At 32.4% G+C, this 26,109-nt stretch overlaps 1 protein-coding gene across 9 annotated transcripts in view; it reads left to right on the top strand.

Moving 5' to 3' along the window:
* LOC145318775 (protein brain tumor-like) overlaps positions 1-26,109 on the top strand; it is a 260,980-nt gene that overhangs the window by 183,922 nt on the left and 50,949 nt on the right. For 8 of the 9 annotated variants that reach the window (XR_013879508.1, XR_013879512.1, XR_013879509.1 and 5 more), the window contains exons 2-3: positions 19,846-20,002; positions 23,515-23,628. Coding sequence is in view for 3 of the 9 variants with exons in the window: in XM_080160315.1 (XP_080016441.1) it covers positions 19,915-20,002; positions 23,515-23,628 (202 nt within the window). In the remaining 6 variants the exon portion in view is untranslated. Of the gene's footprint in view, positions 1-11,805; positions 12,277-19,845; positions 20,003-23,514; positions 23,629-26,109 lie in introns of those variants that run through there. The other variant, XM_080160316.1, reaches the window with a different exon arrangement.

Below are 26,109 nucleotides of genomic sequence, written 5' to 3'. Positions count from 1 at the left end.
GGACATTAACACTTGTATAGTGTTAGAACTTAATTATCATAATATAAATTTATAAGAGTCAAAGCAAAATTGTAAGTAAATTTGTTGTTGTCTCAACCATGACACTTTGGTTGAGCTTGACTTCCGAATTAGCGGGAAGTTCACGAGATCAGTTGGCGAACATACAAACCCCCAATACCAGGAACCATCAAGTTTCAACAGCAGGTTTGAATATAGATTTATTGATGAAATTATTTCAAAGACCTGAAATTACAAAATCAATTAATTCATAATTCCAGTTATTTATAACCACGTAATCTTATTTGCTTTTTAAAATCATTTTTCTCTTCGGTAAAAAATCTTTGGAAACTTTGGCTTTAAAGGAAAATTATTTGGTTTAATAAATCATTGTTAAATGCAAAAATAAAGGCACATAAAAATTACTAAAACATATATTAAACATAATTAAGTTTCATGCTTAGCTGGCTAAAGCCCTTTTAAAACTACATATAATCGTCCTATACACCATTCTTCCTTATAAAATTAACAAATTCTACCTGAAGCTCTTATGGTTTCAAATCCCTGATATACTAGGGTCGTTCACACACTATGAGACCAATGATAGGCCCAATTTTGTTCTCCGAAATCTTCACACACTCATGTCTCATTCAAAAGTGAAAAACGTGGGCGCATATAAACAATCCATGCTGCGTCACTTTATGAAGGGAAAGTCAAAAAAGACGACATTTGCGCTTAATTCTCGGTTAATGATAAGGAATTAATTTCGTACTTGATAAACACAAAGCTTCCTCGAAAAGAGGTTAAGACACACCCCCCGTTTGAAAGTCAAATTAACTTCCTTAACGAGATTCAAGGTTTTTTTGCGCTGAGCACTAGCAACATTTCTCACTAAACTCAACTCACCATAATCACATGAGAATGGCCACATCCCGAAAACGTGACAATTTTGCTCCTAACTAAATGAAACCCCGTGAAATGCATACACAATATTATACTCCTCACTAGGACTCATAATACCTCACATTTTAGGATAGAAGGATGGGGATTGGTATGTACCATACAACATTCCATGCACATGACAATCACAAGATCACATACACAAATCCTAAAATAGATAATCCTATTAATCATGATGTTGTAATATAACAACTATACTGAATAATAATCATTTCATAATCAATAGGTAATAAATCATTATTAATAATCAATAAGTACCTACGAAATCAGGTTGAAATGTAAATGTAAACAAATAATGGTAAAAATAAAACGAAATAAATCTTAGACAAGAAAATTAAGATTTATAGGTACTTAAAACTAAATTTGTTAAGCATCAAAAAGAGTAGTAAGAAAAAATTTTTCAAAATCCTTGGGCAGAAAGTTTTTCAAACTTAATGAATAAGAACTGTACTATCTTAATCAACAATAAAACTTTTTAATACTTAAAGAATAGCAAAATAATAATATCTTCGTTAGAATTTTCATCGGAATTATGAAAAAAATACCAATTTTTCTTTGTAAAAAAAATATGAGACTTTAAATATGAATTTTCAATCATTCCTTGATCTGAATAAAATGTTTTACTTGATTGAGATTCATAAATAATTTTAAAAAAATCTGCTAAAAAATACTTGATTTTTTTTTTTCTTAGAATAAATATCGAATCACGCAACCTCGACACATTTATTCCTTTTTGTTAAACTTTTCAGGTAAGTTTTATAATGAATTGTACTTTTGAAAAGAAATTAAACTCAATAAAATTAAATTTGAGCATATGAAATAGAATAAAATTTTATCGCATTTCATTTGATTCTTATTTTAGGCATAAAAATAGGCATATGAAAATGTAGCTTTTTACTAAAAAATGTTCTTAGTTTTCATAAAATAAGAATCAATTATTAATCATAATTTTTTAATAACCGCTTTTATTTTAATATCTGCGATAAAAATGAAGGAAAGGTTAATTTAAAATATGCATAGTTTATCTTAAATTAATTCTGTGATATTCATATAAATAATAATCAATAATTTAATAATATCATACATCGTGTTCATTATTATAAATGCTTATCTCATAGAAAATAGAGTTTATATTTAAACATGAACGAAAATATATGTACCTAGGAAAATATTGCTATAAAATACTTCTCAAGGTTTAAAATTGCCCTGTCCGAAATCGCTAGGTACATATATTACTACGAATCTCTGCTCTCGGAATGAAGAAAAATCTTTATGCGTGGATTATTAGGAATCCTTGCCTCCGGAGTGAAAGAAAAAACTTTATTTGCTTACAAATTAAAACAAATATCTTGATTTTTTGCGATAATCTTTTTAAAATAATAATAAGAAATATTTTAAACATTATCATAATAATTTTACATGTTGTGTTCTTTACTTTAATGCATTATCTCATATGAGAATCTGAGAAATAACATTTTTTAAGCAAACGTGAACCATGAAAAAAAATACTTTTCGAGGTATTTTAAATTCTGCAAAAATCATTTGGTAGTTAACACACGAACTTTTGCTTTTCAAAATCATACTTAAAGAAACAAAATCTTTTAAAATCTGCTTTAAAAGTCTAAACAGTTTTGTAGAATTTTTGCTTAGGTATGAACAATAAAATTAGTTGAATAATGAATACTTATTCTTTACAGAACCATTTTGGTTCCCTTCACAAGCCTAATATATAACCTGTAATATTCTTTCTTTAAAGATCATTTTCACATAAATAGTTTATGTTGTAGATTAGATATGTGTGGTTTGAAATTTTTCAATGACTTTCTGGCGGCAACACCCGCCATATTTCCACCCGCCATTTGCAGGCCTCTTACCCTGTGTCGGGCGGCAAGGTTGGCAGCAGCCAAGTCGATTCTTGATTCATGACAGCACCAGGGCAAGTAATAAAAGTGTGACTGTCATAAAACTTAGAATCATCTACCGGCTTTTGTCCGGCCGGAACCGAAACTCCCGTCGGCTCTTGTCCGGCCAGAACCGAATTCCTTATCGGCTCTTGCCCAGCTGGAACCGAAACTCCCGTCGGCTCTTGTCCAGCTGGAACCAAAACTTTGATCGGCTCTTGTCCAGCCGGAACCGAAACTCCCGTCGGCTCTTGTCCGGCTGGAACCGAATCATTCAGCGGCTCAATACCCACCGTAACAATATTCTCAACGGCTACAGTATCGTTACCAATATCACCAGGAATAACTGCAGCACAACTAACATCATTATCAATATTAGCCACGGCAACACCCGCCGTAGCCATGTTGTCAACGGCTGCGGCACTAGCAGAACCAAAAGGTTCATCAGCAGTGTTACAAGCAGAACCAACCGGCCACGCACTCTCATCAACAGCTACGGCAGCTTTATATGCAGATTTCTGCTGACCAGCTCCATAGTCAGCACTTGTACAGATAAAACCACTACCAAAAATGGTTCGCCACAACATAGACTGGCCCACTTTCTGGTAGGTTGATGGAAACACGTCAGGATGTGTATTTCCAATGATGATATCTAAGCCTCCACTAATATATGTAAATCTTTCTGGGGGCATCTTAAATATTTCGGCGGCGGTTTCCGGATGGACCGAGCGCATCTCGTTGCCACCTCCGAGGTTAGGCATAACAGCTGCCTCAAATTCTCTCAAGTTACCATCCCTGTCCTTCATATAGAACACCACATTGCGGCAGGATGATTCACTACCATCAGCAACAGAAATGTTTGTATATCTGCCGGTAGATTTCAGCTTCAACTTGTGGGACATCTTCTCAGATATAAGTGGTAGACTCGCACCAGTATCAAACATGACGGCGGCATGGCAGGCGCCGCCGCCAGGTGCTACAACTGGAACTATTTGCAGCAGGAAGGTACAGGTGCTAGGCGCAGAACTTGATTTGTAGACTGTATTCACACTAGCACTAGCCTCATGCAACATACGACTATGATAACCGTCGCAATTATTGGTGCCACAGACACCAAGCTTATCCGATTTATTACAATTGTCAGCAGTATGACCATCACACAAGCAGAGTTCACACAACTTATTCTGCTGGACAACTTTTTTTCGGTCAACAACATCCATCTTCTTAAATGTGGGACAACGGAAAATAGGATGTTTATCCTCGCAATTTTCAACAGGACATGCACTGTTCCACTTGGAAGCCTTGTCCTTTCCAGCCTTTCCATTCTCATTGTCACTGCGGCCAGACACTTGCGCGGCGGCAGCTCTATCACGATTTCTCTTGCCGGCGCCATTGTCATAGGACATATCACCGGCCAACATGGCACCCCTGGTCCTCTCCAGCAGTTCTACAATCTTCTGGATGTTTGGTTGGTTCATGCTACCTAGCTCCATCATAATTTTGTCTCTCAAATTTTCAGGGCACTTGTCTTTAAAAATATGAATAAGAGTTAGGTGATTGTAATCCTTAGCTGCAGAACCAACGATGGCTTCTACCCCCTGCATCATGCTCTTGAAGGTAGCAATTGCGCTAACCACGTCCACAGGTTTATCCACAGGTTTCATCTTGTTCAACTTAGTTAAAATCCTCATGAACCGGCGAGTGTTTGATAAAAACATCTGATCAAGAAACGCCCATTGTTCATTATGATCTCTAATCGCTGACACTTGCTTGCGTAGTTCCGGGTTGGTTATCACCTTCTCCATACACAACATCAGACTTAACCTCTGGTCAGCAAATCCATAACCAGAGCATAGATCCTTAAAGACCTGTTTAAAGTTTGGGTAATCCGTGTCAGTACCGTCGAACGACGGCAACAAACTGTTGTCCCAGCGCCCATACTGCGGGTTGGAACTCCTAATATCCACGGCAGACATACTTCTGGAGAGAATGGCAGGTGTCCCACTCTCATCCAAATTAGATGAACGACGTTCCATCTCTCTAAGCCTTCGGTACATATCACGTACTTCTTGGCGCAACTCCATGGAAATTTTAAGCACTCCCATGTCCATCTTCACCTTCTCAATGATGTCGAGGTTCCTGGCGACAGTGCTTGACCTCGCGTCGTCTGAATCATTGTCAAGCCAGTACAGAATTTTTGTACACTGCTCCAACGACGCATAAACTTTATCTGCAACAGTTTTCTGCTCACTAGCTTCATCCAAATCACGCTTGAACTCGCGCAGCTCACTAGTATCCACGGCAGGTTTTAGACTTTTTATTAGGTCAGATTGGTCCTTGACCTCACTAAAAATGTCACGAATTGATTTTAAATTCACATTTTCACATGAACTAAAACTTTGGCAGGCTTTTAGATTTTCATAAAACACTTTTATCTGTTCGTCAAACACCTCTAGCCTTTCATTGCCAATAGCGATAGCTCGCTCAATTTTCTGCTTTTTAGTGAGCACCATATTGATTCACTAGGTAATTATTTCACAGAAAAATTGTCAATATTTTTTTTTTTATCAATACACTATATGCTATTGATTTATTGAAGAATGCTAACGCCTATTCTTCAGATTCTTTGAAGAATGCTAATGCCTATTCCTCAGAACCATTTGAAATTGCTTGTGCAGCGCCTTCAACCATCAGGTTATTTGAAATTCGCTTGTGCAGCTCCTTCAAACTCCATTCCTTTGAAATTCGCTTGTGCAGCTCCATCAAACTTTAAGACTTTGAAATTATCTCAACCATGACACTTTGGTTGAGCTTGACTTCCGAATTAGCGGGAAGTTCACGAGATCAGTTGGCGAACATACAAACCCCCAATACCAGGAACCATCAAGTTTCAACAGCAGGTTTGAATATAGATTTATTGATGAAATTATTTCAAAGACCTGAAATTACAAAATCAATTAATTCATAATTCCAGTTATTTATAACCACGTAATCTTATTTGCTTTTTAAAATCATTTTTCTCTACGGTAAAAAATCTTTGGAAACTTTGGCTTTAAAGGAAAATTATTTGGTTTAATAAATCATTGTTAAATGCAAAAATAAAGGCACATAAAAATTACTAAAACATATATTAAACATAATTAAGTTTCATGCTTAGCTGGCTAAAGCCCTTTTAAAACTACATATAATCGTCCTATACACCATTCTTCCTTATAAAATTAACAAATTCTACCTGAAGCTCTTATGGTTTCAAATCCCTGATATACTAGGGTCGTTCACACACTATGAGACCAATGATAGGCCCAATTTTGTTCTCCGAAATCTTCACACACTCATGTCTCATTCAAAAGTGAAAAACGTGGGCGCATATAAACAATCCATGCTGCGTCACTTTATGAAGGGAAAGTCAAAAAAGACGACATTTGCGCTTAATTCTCGGTTAATGATAAGGAATTAATTTCGTACTTGATAAACACAAAGCTTCCTCGAAAAGAGGTTAAGACAGTTGTAAAACTGGCTTGATACAGGATAATTTTTATGGACATACTTCCATTTTTAGGGCTTGATTATAGAGTTGCTTCGCTTATTACATTATACTTTGTTGTCCCAGGAATCAATATACAAAAAATCAGATCAATCCTATGATTTGATCACATAAAAATTTGTTGTTAAAAAAGTAAAAAAATCAACATGTTTAAAATGGACGTACGGACATTTTGGTAATGATTATAGAGTTGCTACGCTTTCTAAATCGTACCTAACTACTAAAGGAATCACCATGCAAAATTTGAAATCGATAGGACAATTCTAACATGCCTAAATTAACGGAAAAAGCTATCCGTTACGGACGTTCGGACGGACGGACGTACGGACGGACCGACCCTAATTATAGAAAAGCTTTGCTTTTAAAAATCGACACTACAGATTAATTTTGACCAACTAAGTAAGATTTCATTAAAGTACCCAAAGTTTTTGAGCCAACGAAAAATAAAGCATGCTTGTAAAACTCTGGGTATCAATGTAATTTACAGTCCAATGTCCCGTCTCCCCCCCCCCCCCTGGTTATAATCCATAAAAAATTCAGTCAAAGTTATTGGCGTTTCAAAAAGAATTGAGTATAGAAATCTTTTATACGATATTAGTATTCCAAAAGTGAAAAGAAAAAAAATAAGGTAAAAATATTGTCCAAAAATCTGACTGATATGTAAGCTTTATCCAAAGGATAGGTCAATGAAAGTTAATGTACGCCTCTTTAGACAATTACAGATTTGGGTTTAATTTGGGAGGGAGGAGACATTGGAATATTACACTGGTACACAATCTCTTATTAGTTAGCCTAAAACTTTGGGTACTTTTATTAAATCTTGTTGGTAAATTATCGGTGTCCAAACTTTTCAACTAGAACTTTTAATTTATAGAAGGGGTAATTTGTTTATCATCATTAGATATGTAAATTAATCTATTGTCTAATCTCCTAAGGTCTCGGGTAAATTCTGCTTTTTGTAACTTTACTATACAAGTATGGGGTTGGAATTAGGGTTAAGCTTAATTTTATCTGCCATTGTTCTTTCCCTAACTAGAACAGCAGTAACCAAATTGAATTATGTAAATGGAAGAGAGAGAGAGAAGGATTCAGGGTTAGGGAACCACAAGAATATTTGTTTTACTCTTGTTTTTTTCTACAGGGAGGGTTGGGTACATTGGACTGTAAATTACACTGAGCTTGATCTTTAAATCATTTTAGTGGTGATTTAAAGATCAAGCTCTGGTACCCAAAGTTTTATAATTTCGTTTAGTAATGTCTAAAATTTAAAACCAATAAGTTAAGCTACAGAAGGAATAATTTTTTTTATAATCATTTTGATACTATTTTAACAGGGGAGAAGGGAAACTTTGTGTATCATCATTGGGGATGGACATCTATCCCTGTAGATTCTTGTAAATTACGAATGTTCGTTAAAACTAATTTTCTCTTCCATTACCTCATCTCTGTGTTTGGAGAGAGCATCTTTTAGCTACAAACCATTGTCTGCTAGAATCTAACATCAGTTGATTTAGAAAATCATTAGAAAAATAGAATAATAGTCTTTGTGTAATGAATTGTTTGTTGCTTAGCCCTTAGACTTGAGGGGTTGCATACGCAAAATAGATTAAAACCTGACAAGGACTTAAACTTAGATCTGAAAAGTTTATTAGATAGGTATTAATGGACATTTTTATAATTTTTTATTCTTGTTATAGGTATGTTTAAGAGATCTTTAACTCCAGACAATTCAATTATTGTAAATCTTAACCTAGAGATCTTAAGGGACACGACAATGGCCGATAATTTGATTTACATGCCAAATTATAATAAAGTTACCCCTTCTGTAGATCAAAATTTTCGGGCCACTAAATAAGATACTGGAATCATAAAACTTTGGGTACCAATGCAATTTACAGTCCAATGTCCCCCCCCCCCTCCAACACTTAAAGCCTTGGTTTTGTTTGGTATGAAAAGTTTTGGTACTGGTACCCAATGTTTTGTATCAAAAGTTTTGGTCTGTTGTGAACTGATATGAACTTTATACACAGTTCAACCTTTGTCTGTCTATCTCATGCAGGGAGGGAGGGGACATTGGACTGTAAATTATGATGGTACCCAAAGTTTTGCTCTGTTGTAGACTGATATGAACTTTATACACAGTTCAACCTTTGTCTGTCTATCTCATGCAGGGAGGGAGGGGACATTGGACTGTAAATTATACTAGTACCCAAAGTTTTGCTCTGTTCTGAACTGATATGTACTTTATACACAGTTCAACCTTTGTCTGTCTATCTCATGCAGGGAGGAAGGGGACATTGGACTGTAAATTATACTAGTACCCAAAGTTTTGCTCTTTTGTGAACTGATATGAACTTTATACACAGTTCAACCTTTGTCTGTCTATCTCATGCAGGGAGGGAGGGGACATTGGACTGTAAATTATAATGGTACCCAAAGTTTTACTCTGTTCTGAACTGATATGAACTTTATACACAGTTCAACCTTTGTCTGTCTATCTCATGCAGGGAGGAAGGGGACATTGGACTGTAAATTATAATGGTACCCAAAGTTTTACTCTGTTCTGAACTGATATGAACTTTATACACAGTTCAACCTTTGTCTGTCTATCTCATGCAGGGAGGGGGGGGACATTGGACTGTAAATTGTACTGGTACCCAAAGTATTGCAAACACAATACCTCATTGTTTTTATAACAAATAATTTTATCCTTAATTGATATTTCCCTATATTGTTTTTTTGGGGTTTAAAATAAATGAACCAATTACCTAAAAAGCCCCAAAGTTCAGTATAATAGGTAAGAATATACTATTAAGATAGTGATAAAATAATTTAAACTAAATTGGGTTAAATTAATCAAAAACAGTATGTTAAACAAGTTGGTTTATTTTCATGAGAAGCGCAAAAAATATGATTTAAAATATGTTACAGGGGGCTCTTACCTACACTACACCCCCCCCTCCCACACTTGCGTTGAATCCTAAGACGATAGGGCAAAATATCAATATCTGTACTTTCCTCAATAATTGTTACTGTTCGTTTATCCTTCCGTCTTATTTGTTGAGCTTCGCTTACATGAATGCAATAATACATGACAAAAAGACAGACATATTTACAGAGTAGCTTCTTGACTAATAAAAAATTAGGGGGTGGTTTCCTAGGGTGGTCCATTTCAAATCCCCGCCCCCACCCCCCAAAAATCCATTTGTTCACGCTATGAAATATAATTATGTATCGTAAAGTTACATTCCAAAAAAAAATGTACTTGAAATTAATATTCCCAACATTTTTTTAGGAAAAAAAGGGTTATTTTTTAATTTATTTTACACAAAAAAAGTTTCACTTGACCTCGATTTTTCATTCCGAAAAAGGTTTGAAAAAAACTTTCGTTTTCTTTGATAGAAATAAAATATTCTTTTTTGTCAGACAAAGAAATTCCAGAAAACTGTAAACAAAGAAGAGCATAATAACCTTTATTTCTTAAATACGTATTGCTCTCATTATTAATGTAATTTAGTGTATATAGAAAGAGTTTCTTATACTGTCTTTGTTTCGCATTAAATCTCGGAAACGGCTCTTTGAAGCACTCTGTAGCAGAGATTTAAAGGATAAGACAATTGTTGTACCTTCACAATGTTGATGCACAAAATTATCCCTTCTCAAGATAACAGTTAGTGGTGGAAACGTTTGGACAACTAATAAATCAACCTATCAAAATTCAGTAAAACTCCCAGATGTTGTAAAGCCAACGAATAAGAAAACATTATAATAAAACATTGGGGACCAGTGTAAAAAACAGACCATTGTCCCCTCTCTTTCTGAGTCTGTCTACTCTTAAAGAACAAAATATGAAATTAATTATCCAAACTTTTTTTCAATAAAAGGGTAGCTGTGTTCATAATTTTGAGTGATATATAAAATTTTTGGCCGTTGTACTATCCCGTATAAAGACAGATGAAAGGACAAAGCCAACAGACTTATTAGCTAAACAAAAGACTGTAATGTCTAAGTTTAAAACAATCTAACAGATAAAAAGAATATACAATATTCAGGATGTTTGGGATATCTAAATTGTGATAAAAAAAAGTTTTAATTTAATGGTAAAAGGAAGAATTTAGATTTACAGCAAAATTTTAAAATTATATCAAAAGTATGCAATAGCGTCTCAATATCTATGGATTTCAATATTTAGTTAGTAAAATCAAGTAATTAAAATTAATTTGAAATTACCCATTTTAAAGACCCTAAGTGATTTATTTATAACTCCTCCCCTTAAACCACTGGTATGTTTTTATGATGCAAAAAATGATTTTAAAATAGCCATTACACAAGGGATCTAAAGGGGAGAGCAATTGCCGATGAATTTGAACACTTAACTTCATGAACCAACTAATCAAAATTCAACAAAAGCCCCCCGAAAGTATTAAGAAAGCGAATAAGAAAACAATCTTATAAAACTTTGGGGATTAGTGTAATAAACAATCCATTGTCCTCTCTCTCTGTTTTAAGCCACATTTTAAAAACAATATTTTAAAATGTGTCCACATTTAAAGTGTGATTTTGAGCACCTGGGAATGTTTTTGAAAACCAACTAAAACTATCTTTATAAGGTATGGACGTTTCAGAGATCTAAATAAGCACATAAATTAAAATCATAGAGAGAGGGAACATTGGGATGTTTTAAATTGGCTGGTTCAATTAGTGAACGTCCAAACGTTTCAACCACTAAATATATTCTACAGAAGGGGTAAGTTTAAATAAAATCATTAGGGTTGTACATAAATTTATCGGCCATTGTCTTATCCCTTTAAATTTATGCATACAAATTCCTTTTTTATATTTTAATAAATTTTATATTTATGCTATTTTATTTTTATGTAAATCGCGCAGTGATTTTTTAAAATAAATACAAAAATAACAATGTAATCAATGTAATTTTGAAGTTGACATTAAAAAAATATTCAGATTTATTTTTAAAACAAACTAATCCCAATTGTCAATTGAAATTTCTTTATTTGAAAAATTATTTTTGGTATTATCCCCATCTATCCCCCCCCCCGTTTCGAAAGCCCCCCTTGGCTTTGTCCCCGTTATAAACACTAAAAACTAATACGCTTTTACGTCCCATCCCCCAACCCCTTGCCCTTTTTCACGGTGAAGAACCGCTTTACATTGAATGATCCCAATTTCCCCCCCCCCCTTTATATATATACCTATTGTGTGCTAATGTTTTCCCTTTTTCTTTGTCCCCCTTTCTTTGTGTAATCTTCCCCCAAAGCCCCCCTTGCCATGATTTGAGTCGCCCCTCTGTCTCGCAACGATCAGTGTCTCTCTTTCTCTCTCTCCCCCCTTTTTTTGCTATTTCTCAGTTTTTTCTCTGTTTCCAGTATGAGTATTCCCTTTGTGTCTTTCTCTCTCTCTCTCCCCCCCCCCCATCTCTCTCTCTCTTTCTTTGTATATATCGCGCCCCGCCCCTCTCAACACACATATTTCTTGTTTTCTCAATTCTCTCCAATTCAGTTTTACTTTGTATGTGATCTGCTGAACAACCTGAAAATCACAAAAATAAGATATAATAATAATAATAATACCAAAATATATATAATATATATATAACACTGTTTTTATAAAATAATATATTACAGTTTATATATTACACTGTTATCTAACACATAGAAACAAAAAAAACAGTTCACTATATCAATTCTAGTTCAATTCAGTTAGTTACATTTTAAATAAAGAAAAATATCTTTTATAAAAAGTATTAACAGTTATAAAATTTAAAATTTTTCATAGCTCTTTGTTAAAAATGTTTTAAGTGATAAAAAAATAACAAAAAAAGTTCTGTGATTATTTTAGTGTTAATTTAAAAAGGTAGGTTTTAATTTTTTATTATTTTCTAAAACAGAATCAATTTAAAAAATAAACATTTGACAGCCATTTGTATGATTTTTATATAGGATTAATTTAAACTATTTTTATATTCATTTTAAAGACCTTATAAGTTTTAAAATATTTTCTTTATGAATCATCAATTAAGATAATATGGCGCAATTTACTAATAATGAAAATTTACTCAAAATGAATTTAATTAGAGATTTTTATATAAGTAAAATTATTTTCAACTTCATATTCTATCCTATTTAAAGTTTAGATTTTGGTAACCACTGAACCGATTGAGTTCTCCACTTTATGGAAGCTGTTTTATAGGTTCTTATTGGGTTTTAAGCTTTTAAATTCTTATATCTAAGTTTGGTTTTAGGCTGTTTAAAACTTTGAATATATAAGGTAGTAGTGCAGCCGTTAGTTAATAAAATTCAATATTCACCGAATTTTGGTACTCTAAATCAAATAAGATTTATTGACCCTTTCATAAAGCCCGGCATTTTTACATAGTATTACCATAATTTTGTTTATCAGGGAGGGAGGGGACATTGCATTGCAAATTATAATGGTACCCAAAGTTTTATAACCACGTTGGCTGAAAAACTTTGAAAAATTTTATTAAAGTTTGTCTTGGTTGTTTAAAGAAACAATTTATTCTATATTATAGGAGTAGTTTTGTTTATTATCATTGTGGATTAATATCAATTTGTCAAATTGTCATCCATTGTCTTATCCCTTAAGATCCCTGACATGTTTTATTCTATAATTTCCATAAACTAAAATTTATGATACAATATTAAAAACTACTTGAAAATAAAATCAAATAAAGGCTCCAAACCAAAATACGGTTTTATAATTGCACCAAGTTAAACTGTTAATCATCTAATAGTATAATATATGATACTAGCGGCTACGCCCCTAGAGGCCTCTAGTGGCACTTTAAATGTTTTTGTTTGATAAAGTCTCTACTTTAATTTTTTTGTACGATACCTCTTCATTTGACGTTGAAGTCTCCTAAACGTGTTTTAAAATTTCGATTTTTTTGTCATATCTCTTGGGAGGGTGGTGGTACCCTCCCCCAAAATAGTTAAAAACCTTCCCGGGACTTATGAGAAGCTACCCTGTTAAGGAGAACCCGATCGGTTCAGCGGTTAGCGAGATCCTTCGGTACACACAGACAGACACACAGACAGACAGACACACAGACATCCTGTTACTTTAGTATAAGGATAATAAAGTTCAAAGGCCTTTCTTTGTATGATGATGTGCCGAGCCCGTGTGGGTGTGTGTGTGTGGTTTGTTTTGAATCGCGCGCGCCGCGTTCAGTTATTTTCTTTTCATAACTCTCCCGCATTTTTTCACAATGTCGTCGTTTCTCCTGGTGTTTTTTTTGTGTGCAAAAAAAAAATAACTGTCGAAAAAGAAAGATGACAACATCCATAAGGCTACTCCTATAGAATTATGCTTAATTAGCCAAGAATCGCCAATTTTTATCATTTTACGTACCCCAAATGCAGGAAAGCTGTATTTCATAATCATATATTAATTAAATTATGCTATTAACACAGGAAGGGTGGGTTCAATTGGACTGAAAATTAAACTGGTACCCAAACTTTTATAAACAAAATTTCTGATTCTAATGCATTAAAATAATGGTTACTTTTCTTAAATCATGATTGTTTAGTGTCCTAACTTTTTTACTTATAACTTTATTAGGGTTGTACAACAATTTCATGTCCAGTGTCTTATCCCTTAAGATCCCTGTATATAAAAGGAGGACAAACAAACATTGAACCTTTGTCAATGTCATTTCTCTCCACACTAAATACACATATCATGCAAAATTTAATTGAAATAATTATGTATTTATGAACTTAAAAACATATGAAAACTCAGTTATATTAGTCTTATTAGAAGTTTACAGCTATGAAAAATTCATTGTAATGACCTTAAAAGTTAAGTTTACTTTTTAGCATTGACAAACTAGCAGTTTCTAAACTTTTAAACCAATGCTCTTAATCTACAGAAGGGGCAATTTTATTATTGTCATATCCCTTATGATCCCTGAATGTTAAGCATTTTTATAAAGGCAATAATAATATTGAACTTATTTATACCAGTCATACCAGGGACAGTGGTCGATAAATTGATATACATTCCCATTGATGATACATAAAACTACCACTTATGTAGATTAAGATTATTGGTTGAATTATTTGAACACTCAACTTAAACCAACCAAGCAAAATCCAGTTAAAGTCCTCAAAGTTGATAAGCCAACTAACAAGAAAACGTTATAAAAAAACTTTGGGGACTAGTGTAATAAGCAGTCCATTTTCCCCTCTCTTTCTCTGATTTATACAATGCGTGGTAGGAATCATTTAAATAACAATTTGGTAACCTGAATTATGATAAATTATAACCCAGGCCAAACATCATGCAGGAATAACTTTTATATTGGTTGCTGCTTTGTTATTCCTATAAAAATGCTAATTTTTCAACAAACCCCTAACCTAAAAGGATAAGACAATAGCCGAAAAATTTATGTACATCACCAATGATGACGCACAAAATTACCCCTTGTGTAGATTAAGGTTAGTGGTTGTAACGTTTGAACATTCAACTTATTAAACCATCCAATAATTGTAATCTATAGAGTGGCAATTCTGTGTTTTTATCATTGAGAATGTACATTAATTTATCGGCCATTTTCTTATCCCTTTAGATCCCTGCCTTTTCCGAAAAACTTTTCATTGCTGCACCATGTGCACACCGCTATTCATAATGTAATCAAATAATAATTTGCTAAGTTTTCTTCATTACACTACATTATTTTGATTAATCAATGTGTAAATAACCCTTTGTGGACGGTTAATAACTATATTGGTTCTTAAATAATTGCCTTTGGATAATAATTCTATTATTATAATCTTTCAAAATCAATTTTTGGCCGTTAATTTTGGAAAACCAGTAAAATTTGGGAGGCAGGAGATATTGAACTGTAAATTATACTGGTACCCAAAGTTTTATTAACTTACTAACTAACATACTTTAATTCATTGGCTGTTAAACTATAAAAACTATAAATCTTGATTGGTTGGTTCAAACTAGCAATGTCTAAAGGCCTTCAAAAGGATTGTTATTTCCGAAATGGACGGACGAACGAACGGACCTACACTAATTATACAATATCTTTGCTTGAAGAATAAAGATTATTGAATCTTTGTAGTAATCTCTCCCCAGAGAAGCATTGAGGCCCCGCCACCGTAATTTCAACAAATAAATGGTTTGCATTCCTACTTTGGGGATAAGCTCAAAATTCGCGCTTTCAAAAAATGCTACAGCCCTTCTTATTGGGGTTTTTATTAAGATAGTATTATATTATAAAATTTTACTAAGAAAGTCACTTACAAAATACTAGTTTTTCTTTATCAAGACTTAATTTACTAATTATAAAATAGCGTTTTTCTGTGTATGCCAAATTTGAGTATGACCTAGATTTTTTCTGCTTTAAATATAGTTTGCTTCAGTTATTCTAGATTTTCAATAAACCGTATTTTTGGAAGGTAAAACTGTAAATATATTTGTTCTACATATATGATTATAGATTTTGTACTTCGAGGTTTTGTGATTTTTTATTCCCTTAGTAACAAATATTTTATTTTAACAAAGGATAACATATAATATTATAATTGATAGAACAGTAAATTGTAATACATTCAAAATATTATTTGTCAGGGATCCTAAGGGATAAGACAATTGACGTTAAATTGATATACATTCCCAATGATGACAAACAAAACCCCTAAAGTAGATTTAATAATAACTAAAACCTGGTACTAAAAAGATAATGTGGTTATAAAACTTTGGGTACCAGTACAAGTTACAGTCCAAAGTCCCCTCCCTTCCTAAATGAAAATATCTTATTTTTGCTCTTTTTTTTTGTCTCTGGCTAAGTACAAAGCTACGACAATTTATTTTGTCTTTATGAAGCAAATAAAGCTGAAGCTTAGACAAAGACACAATTAAATCTTAAGTAGTAGCGCAGCTACTCTTTAAATGTCTGTCAGTTCGTCCGTATGTCTGTAGTCATGGTGCAGTTTTTAAACCTCTAAAATATTTCTGTTAATTTCCAGTTTGGTTTCTAAACTGATTCATAGCCGCTGGATTAGAACCGGTTCTCAGCCCATGCTGAAAAATCATGCATAGCATCCTATTACAGACAATTTTCCACGAAAAATAATGTAAAAATCACACCAGGGCTAACAAAACTAGTTTTAATCTTGGAATTTTCATTTTAATTTCCGCGGAAAAGCTGTCTAAAATACAGTGCGATAAATAACTAGTACTATTAATATGTTTAGTACTTTACTATTAAACAGTTTGTCATTTGGGTTTATATAAGATAGAAATTAAGATAGAAAGATAGAAGCAGTTACTTATATGGCAATAACGTTTACATTATCCCTCCACTAAAACTATTCTAGAATTGTGTGTATTCCCTTCGCATAAGTATCAAATTTCACTGGTACCCAAAGTTTTATGATCTTCTTTGTTAGTTCTAAAACTTTGGATACTTTAATAAACCAGTATATATTATAAACTATTATTTATAATCTATAGATGGGGTAATTGTATTAATCATCATTGGGGATGTAAATAACTTTTTCCTCCATTGTCTTATCCCTTTAGATCCCTGACTTTTGCATATGCAAATATTAGTGAAATTGATTACACACCAACTAGAACAGTTTATTGCAAAGATTTTGAATGGAAGTCTTTAAAAGGGAAGCTCCTTATTTTAGAAAATTGTTCTTAAGGATAAATAAAGAAAAGGGATAACCACTGAACCGATTGAGTTCTCCATTTTAGGGAAGCATATATTCCTGGATGGTTTTATTTTAAGAATTAAGTTACATAATGGTTTTTGGCTATTTTTTATCATTCCATACACCTTTGAATATAATTTTCCTATGTGATTAGGAAAATTATCTTTATTATTACATTATGTTCTTTTACAATGAAACAATGGTTATATCTGTTGTGGTATATCATCATTGGTTAGAAATAATTGGATACTATTTGAGAATATTTTGGGGACACACTGACTGTCCTATTAAGGCTGCTTGCAATGCCAAGTTTCTATTGGCAGAGACCACTTTAGAAACACATCTCTCACAGGGAGGGAGGGTACAGTGGCCTGTTTATTATAGTAGTACTCTAAGTTTTATTATAATAATATAATATAATAATTTTTATTGCTAATTGCTTGGTGCCCACACGTTTCATCCACTTAATAAGGGATAATTTTGTGTATCATCATTGGGGATGTTCATCAATATGGCGTTCATTGTTTTTATCCTTTAATGTCCCTGGAATACACTATAAGTCTATAAATCACGTTTTTTTTTTGTAGAATTTTACTGTTATTTTTTTTGTACTGTTTACCACCCAAAAGAAAAAATCTTAGTATGTTAAAAGGTTTCGTGATTTTTAGATTTTCTCCTTTTAGAAGATTTTTATTAATGCTTACATATTTTATTTCAATATTATTTGTTATTTGGAGAAAAATATCTAAATATCTATTTATTCTGTAGTAAAACTTGTTTATTATAGTGTAATTTGTATGGTAATGTGTGGATTTTAATATCTTGTTTTTTTCCCCATAATTTTGGAGGAGGTTGTACTTTGATTATAGGGCAATAAGCAGGGATCTAAAGGGATAAGACAATGGCCGATAAATTGGCGTACATCCCCTATGATGTTACACAAAAATACTCCTTCTATAGATTACATGTAGTTGAAATATTTGAACACTCAACTTATAGAAACAACCAATCAAAATTCCCCGAAGTTGTTAAGCAAACGAATAAGAAAACGTTATTATAAAACTTTGGGGACTGGTGCAATAAACAGCCCAATGTCCCCTTCCTTCATGGGCAATAAGAGTTTCCTTCGGTTTAAAGCATATAGGGATGGTTCAATGGGGGGTTAAAATTCATCAATTTTTTCCGCATTCAAAGATAATATGGTGAGACTACTTCATCTTCATTTCACCTATCTCTCTAACTCATATTTATGGCATTAAACCATCCCTTTATCGCTGGATTTAGTTTCTACTTCTCTTTGTCTTTTTCCATACTCCTGTCACATCTAGAAACACAACTTTTTCCAGGGTTGCCAGAATAATTACACAGGTACCCTAAGTTTTTCCATACTCTTGTCACATCTAGAAACACAACTTTTTCCAGGGTTGTCAAAAAATTTTAAATACAAATAATATTATATTGAATGTTGATGATTTATATTCTTTAATTCATATTGATAACCCTTATTTTGGAGCACTAAATACACTGGTACCCAAAGTTTTATAATTACGTCATCTTATTTGTTGAATATTGTTTTAATCTGCAAAAGGGGTAATTTGTTTATCATCATTGGAAATATACACAAATTTATCATCCATTGTCCATTGTTTTGATTGGTTGATTTCAAAGTGTCCAAACTACAAAAGGGGTCATTTTGTTTATCATCATTGGGGAAAACATCTCTGTTGGCCACCCTGGATGTGTATCTGCATATATTTTGAAACTTGGAATATATAGTAGCAAACTTTGTCTTCTCAAAAATGCAAATTGAGCGCTGTAATTTTTGTTTACATTTGCCAATTCTGGGATTTAGTTCGGGGTGGGGTGGATGGGGGGGGGGGGGGGGGGTTGCAAGAGAGAGATATTTGGTAAAATGGCAAGGATTTTAAGGGATAAGACAATGGACAATTGATATATTATCCCCAATAATCCCCATTGTAGTTAAAATTATTGGTTTGAAACAACCAATCATATTTCACCAACAAATAACAAAACTTGGTTATGGAACTTTGAGTACTAGTGTAATAAATGGTAAAATTACCACTTGTAATTTTTTATTAATGTTGAATTCTACAATAAATTGAAACCTAATCTCAAAGAGGAAAAGGATACACTAAGATACTGGGGCCACAAATGGGTTTTTAAGCTGATTTTTCTGAACCAAGACATAGAAATGTTAGATTTGAAAAGAAATAACTCTTAATGTATGTTTTTTTTATGATAGAAACCTATAAAAAATCTTTTTAAAACATTTTTAAGGTATTAAGGTTTCTATGAGATCTTTTGAAACCCCATAAGATATAAATATTTTGATCCTGTAAAGAATTTTTTGAAGATTCGTTTAATAACTTGTAGGGCTACACATAAAACCCAGAGAGGGAGGGGACATTGGACTGTTTAATTCACTAGTCTCCAAAAATTTATCATAAATTTTTCTTATTGGTTGGTTCAACAATGTCTGTGACTTTAGTGTATTTGATTGGTTAGTTCATTAAGTTGATTGTTCAAACGTTTCAACCACTGTTTTTAGTCTAAATAAGGTTTAATTTTGTCTATCATCTTTGGGGATGTACATTAATTTATCATTCATTGTCTTATCCCTTAAGATCCCTGCATAAAACCTTTTATGATATTGATTTTATTAGTATTGATGTTAGTAGAAAATCTCACACGATATTTTTTATTTCAGGTATTGACTTGAATGTCTGGATGACCGCTAGATGACCACTTGATGACCGGTTAATGACCAGTTGTAGCCATGGTTAGACAGAATTCCGGGGCTATGAGCTCCCCCACCCCCTCCATAGACAGCCTTAATGGCGCCCTCGCCTTCTGTGACAACTCAGGCACATGCAACATTGTTAAATCAAAAAAAAATAATAATGGTAATAAGACTAAGTGACCAGGAAGGGAGTGGACATTGGTCGGTTAAATACACTAGTCCCCATTGGTTCAACAACCTTGGGGATTTTTATTGAATTTTGATTTGTTGGCTCATTTAGTTTAGTGTCTAAATGTCTCAACCACTAATTGTAATGTACTGTAGGGGTAATTTTGTGTATTAACATTGGGGTTGTACATCAATTTATCGGCACTGTCTTATCCCTTTAGATCCCTGGATAACAAGACTATTAGTGACAGATACCATTAAGATCATTCATTAAAAAACAAAATATGTTTAAATTTTGTACATATTAAAATTAAAAAAAAAAATCTACCAAAATTCATCATTAAAGTTTCCAACACTGCCGATTAAAATTAAAAGTTTTTAATTAAAGATATTTGTTCATGGATCTACAACTTTTGTTTCACCAAAAGAACGAGGATCACCCAGGGAGGGATTGAGGGAGGAGACATTGGACTGTAAATTATACTGGTACCCAAAATTTTCTACTCAGTCTGCTCATAAACTTTGGGTACTTTTATTGAATTTTGATTGTTTTTAACTAGAATGTCCAAATTTTTAAAACCATCAATTAAGGGAGAATTCTATGCATAATTGTCTTATCCCTGGAATCACTTTAGGTTGTGTACCTTTTAGAAATTCATTTAATTTTGAAAATGTTTTGAAGTTATTTTTAGACATAACTTACTTTTGTGTTTTAAAACCCTTTTTTTTGCAAAGAATATATATAAATAATAATTAAATTAGCAGAAACTAATTATTTCTTTCTTTTGTGATCTTTTTAGAGAGAAAAATAAGAGAAGGATTTTTGTTCTTTTTAAGAAGAGAGAGAAAATGTAATTAGTTTTTGACATGCACCTCACCAGCTTTGATGGAAGGAAATTAATTTGTAATGAACAAATAAAGAGAGCTCAGCCAAATCTTTAGATATATTTATAATCTCCCTCTCTCTCTTCTCTTTTTTCTCACATTTCTTAGTTAGATCCATGAAAGCTACCGCAGGATTTTAAATATTATTTTAAGATTTTTACTAAAATGCTATTAGTTTCATATTTGGTTTCAAAGGAGTTTTATTTTCTTAACCTATTACTGCATATAAGGGCTTTGTATTCAAAGAGGGCCTAAAAATACCTCTAGTAGTTTGGGAGTAACCAAAAAGATCTTGATATTTATACAAAGCAGGATATACTGGAGAGAATATTCATTTTTTTCTCTATAAATTGTATTTTTGGAGCCATTCATTTTGCAGTAAAGTTAAATAGTACATATGCTTTACAAGTGAACAGAAAATGTTTTGTGGATCTAACTGTTTCCTTTTGTGAAAATCATTTATTGTAAGTAAGGATAAAAGATCTAATAATGTAGATTAGATTTAGGTTTTCTTACATTAGAAATGTTAAAATACACCATCAACTTATCAAAGTATTTCTTTATTTTTGTAAAAACTTTGAAGTCCCATTCATTCGAGTAGAAAGAGAAATAAATTACCTACTTTCAAACTATTTTGATAAAAGTACAACAAGACCTATCCTTTATTACAAGAAACATGGTTACATTTGTACTTTTAAGAAACAAGAAGAGTTTGACTTTTCAAATCTTTGACATTTTGGTTTAGAACTTGTTCTTTCTGACATGTAAATGTGAGGATTTAATGTTTTTTAATGTGATCAAACTTTAATATAAAATAAAAGATTATATGTGCCTACTAGTAACTAGGGTTGGGTTGGATATCCAGCCATTTTCAATATTCAGCCGAATTCTGGATATTGAAACTATCCAGTTACCAGATATCTGGCTGATTTCTAATGTTGGATATCTGGTTATCAGGTAATTTGCCAGATATTGTGCGTTGGTCGGATATCTGGCATCATAAATCAGTTTGATATTAAGTATCTGGTATCTGGCCCAACCCTACTACTAATCAATTTTTTTATGACACAAAGAAATGATATCAGAATGAATTCCATTTATTATGTGATAAACTAAAATTAACCAAAAAGAATTCCTAGGAAATTTTTAATATGATTGACATCATTTTTCCTCTTTCCTAGCTTCTCATTTCATATTACAGTTATAAAGATGTGTAGTATATTGTTGTACATTTAGATGGGTTATATCTTAATTCATTGCATACAACAAAAACCAAGTGCCCACAAAATGCACTTACAAGAGATTCCAGCAATTTTATTGCATACATTATGAAGGGGGGAAGTTATGTATGATGGTGTCGACTTAAACATTGTCCTTTTATTGCTTCTGTGCAATTTAAGTTGCCAAAATATATTTTTGTGCCATTAGAGTTTAAAAGGAATCCCTTTGTTAATAAATAATTATACGTATACATAAAATGAAAAGTTGAATATCTTCACAAAAGGTACATGACCGTATGTTGAACCAGTTCAGAATTATTGCATATATGCAAGATTCTCTGTTCTACATTCACATTAGAAACTCATGGAAAAATGGCACTTTGACATTACTGTTCAAGAAGATAAATATTTAAATGCGTTGCACAAGATTTAAAAGCTTCTTAAATGAGGTCAATTGGCTCATTTTTCAAACACAAAACCAAGAACATTCAAAATGGGTTGGATTAATTTGTCCTTGTTTAGAATATTCTTGCTCCTTGTCAATAAACCTAATCACACTATTTATCAAGAAACTTTTTCATAAGCGTATCATCCTGCTCCTGGTGTAGTGATGAATGTGTGCACAAAAGGAAAACTTTTTAAAAAGAAATAGTTCATCAATCAAGATCTTTATCACTTTAAACACATCTCTGAGAGAAAAGAAAAAAAGTGAGACGTTATGAATAAAATAATCAATTTATTTTAAGTGTTAATTTCTGAAATAAATAATATTCCTCTACTTTTGTTTTTCTTTTGCATTGTGTGTACAAAAGTTGCAGCTACATGATATTACAAAGCTTGTTAAATAAATACCTCATTTTCTCTGGCAAATTGTTGGGGTAATGGCCCTTTAGCAGGGAATATCATGTCAACCAGACCACCTGGGCTCATTCATTCCAGGGTAAATTAGGTGCTGGAACTTTTTGTTTATTATCATAAACATTTCTTCTAATATTTAGCTAATAACATTGATTTAAAAGTTGGATTATTTCATTTTAATAAACTAAAATTATATTGAGTTCCTTTTAAGTGTACTTTGTTAAACTTCTCTGCTAATTTTTTAGTTTTCTTAAACTTTTAATATCTTTTAATAAACCCCTAAGAGAGCTTTTGATGTTGATAACTTTTAAGAAATTGAACAAGTTTCTTAATTTAAAGAAAGGTGCACTTTATTAGGATCAGGTTTATTATGTAAAACAGTTCTTATTTTGGAACAGTTTTTACCTTTTCTCATGATATCCCTCATCAAACTAGGGACCATAATTAATACAGACCTACTTCTTAGCCGTATCCAATTGGTATTACAATGTTGCATGTTGTGTAGATCATGGCCTGGATGCCTACCCCCACACCTTCTCATCTTCAGGAGTATCTTCAGCCACCAGTTCTTCTTCATCACTTGACAGAGCCAGCACAGGCTCTGCCAGCTCAACTTCAGGTAATATACATTTATAATAGTTTGGGTACCATTAGAATTTACAGTAATGAATTTTCCAGTTTCGCTTCCAAACTGTTAGGTAATTATCTAGTGGATTAGAACCGGTTTTCAGGTATACTGAAAAATTATGTATAGCATTGTATTATATCCTGCTTTCTGCATTTTGAAATCCGTAGAAAGCTGGTTTTAATACATTGTGATAAATAACTTATATTTGATCTATTGGCTATAGTGCTATCATGATAAATTAATAGGATGTTTTTGGTATAAGCTCCATTTTACATTAAACCTATTACACCTTTATTTTGGCGTTTTTAACAATTTAATTCCATAATTGTTCCCACAGCCAATTAACTACTTACATTTGTCCCTATAAGATCTTAAACATAAATGAAAATACAATTATACAATAAGGATACACATGACTTGATAAACTAGGCAGTAATATGCTTTCTAAAGTAAATAAATGCCCAATTAGTTTTCTTATCCATTGATAAATCTAAAATGCAATTTTGTAAAATCATCTCACATTATTTATGCGCAAGAAAAAGATTTATCTAAATATTTTTGTACTTTTTTCAAGGTGAATCCCACCATCTTTTCTGGCGGGTAATCCTGGGACAATTTGTCTGCAAAGTTTTGTTGAATAATAATCATCATATGATCTGACTTATGCCAAATGGTTTGGCATTAAGATACCCACTAGGATCCAATGGATAGGTGTCTTCAATAAAAGTATTTTTTTCTTTAAAATCTGAAATATTAGTTTATTTTAGTGATTTTATTCTTGCAATGTTTAAGTTTATTTATATATTAAAATCCACTCATAAATTTGAAATTATATTTAAAATATGGCAGATAAATATCCGCTGGATTTAAACCGGTTCTCAGCCATACTAAAAATCAGTTAAAGCATCGTTCTTCAGTCAATTTTCCACGAATATTAAAGTAAGAATCATAAAATTAATACCAGTGTTGATAGCTTGGGCTTCGATTACTCGGGGTTAACAAAACTCGTTTTGATCTTATAATTTTGTATTTTAATGTCTGCGGAAAGCTGTCTATAAAACGATACGATAAATAACTATTCACGTACTTCAGTTTTTCCGTACGAAATAATATTTTAGCGTATTTTTTTTTCATGCAGTAATCCTTTCCTTACCATCCGTGATTATCTTATTCTTTGGTAATACCAGCCATTTATACGTACAACAGTATTTAGGCTTAAAGGGATCGGTCATTTGCAGAGGAACTTAATTCACCCCCCCCCCCCCCCACCCCCCAAGAGGAGACAATTAATTTACAATTGACTGGGAGGGGACATTTGGCTGTTTATTACACTAGTCTCTAAAGTTTTAAAATAACACTTTCTTACTCGTTGGCTTTACAGCCTTGGGAACTCTTATTGAATTTTGATAGGTTGGTTCATTTAGTTAAGTGTCCAAACGTTTTAACCACTAATTGTAATCTACAAGAAGGGTTATTTTGTGTATCATTATTGGGGATGTACATCAATTTATTGGCCATTGTCTTATCTCTTTAGATCCCTGACCTAGAATATTGAATTAGAATCTCTGCTTACATTGTCCCATCCCTTCATGCTAAAAAGCATAATTAAAACAAAATTCTTTAAAACAACAGTTAAACAATTTTGCTTAAGGACAAGTAACAGTTAAAAGTAGGAGTTTTATCACATATATATAATTGCCTCTAATTTTTAACACATTTTTGAAGCAAAGTTTTTCTACAATTTTTTTTGGGAGTGAATTCTGATTGGTTGGTTCATTGAGTGTTTCAATCACAAACTTTAATTTACAGAAGGTGTAATTTTATTTTTTATCATTGGGGATGTTCATCGATTTATCAGCCATTTAGAAATTGGAGAAAAATGCGATGAAAGGAAAAAAACATGTTTAGGATATTAAAGAAAAAATATATAAAAAATCACGGAAATTGTTTTTAACAAGTTTTTTTTCCAGTATTAATTTTGGAAAATTATTTTCTAACCAAATGCTCTTGTGAGAAAATGATTTCTCTGAAATTGAGAATGGGTGCTTTTACGTTGTAGCAAATAAAAATGGATTAAAAGCTATTTTAAATTTCTAAAGTTAGAGATTTAGACATACTATTATGTCAATTTTTTTGAAGCAACATTCTTATGTTTAAAAAAATGCAGTTTTATAGCTACACTTTTGATAAGAGACACACAGGGATAGCTAAAAGGAAGATAGTCCATAATAAAAAAAGAAATAATATCTGTAAAGGATTTGGATAATTTATCTTCTATTGGCATAGCCTTTTATCTCTGAAGACTTTTTCTCTTTTCATTATTTGGTAGACAACCAGGGATTCAGTGTATAGACAATGTAGGATAGAGCATTACAAGGGGCGATAACTCCCTCCCCCGCCTCTAAAAAAGATCAATGTACAAAGTTTTTTGAAAGAAGTAAAAATTTCTCACAAAGTTTTGTTTCTCCTATA

Source organism: Acartia tonsa, chromosome 5 (assembly GCF_053477335.1).
Source record: "Acartia tonsa isolate MP-2025a chromosome 5, ASM5347733v1, whole genome shotgun sequence".
Lineage (NCBI taxonomy): Eukaryota > Metazoa > Arthropoda > Copepoda > Calanoida > Acartiidae > Acartia > Acartia tonsa.
Note: the sequence above shows the minus strand (reverse complement) of the source record. Positions and strands in the feature narration are given on the sequence as shown.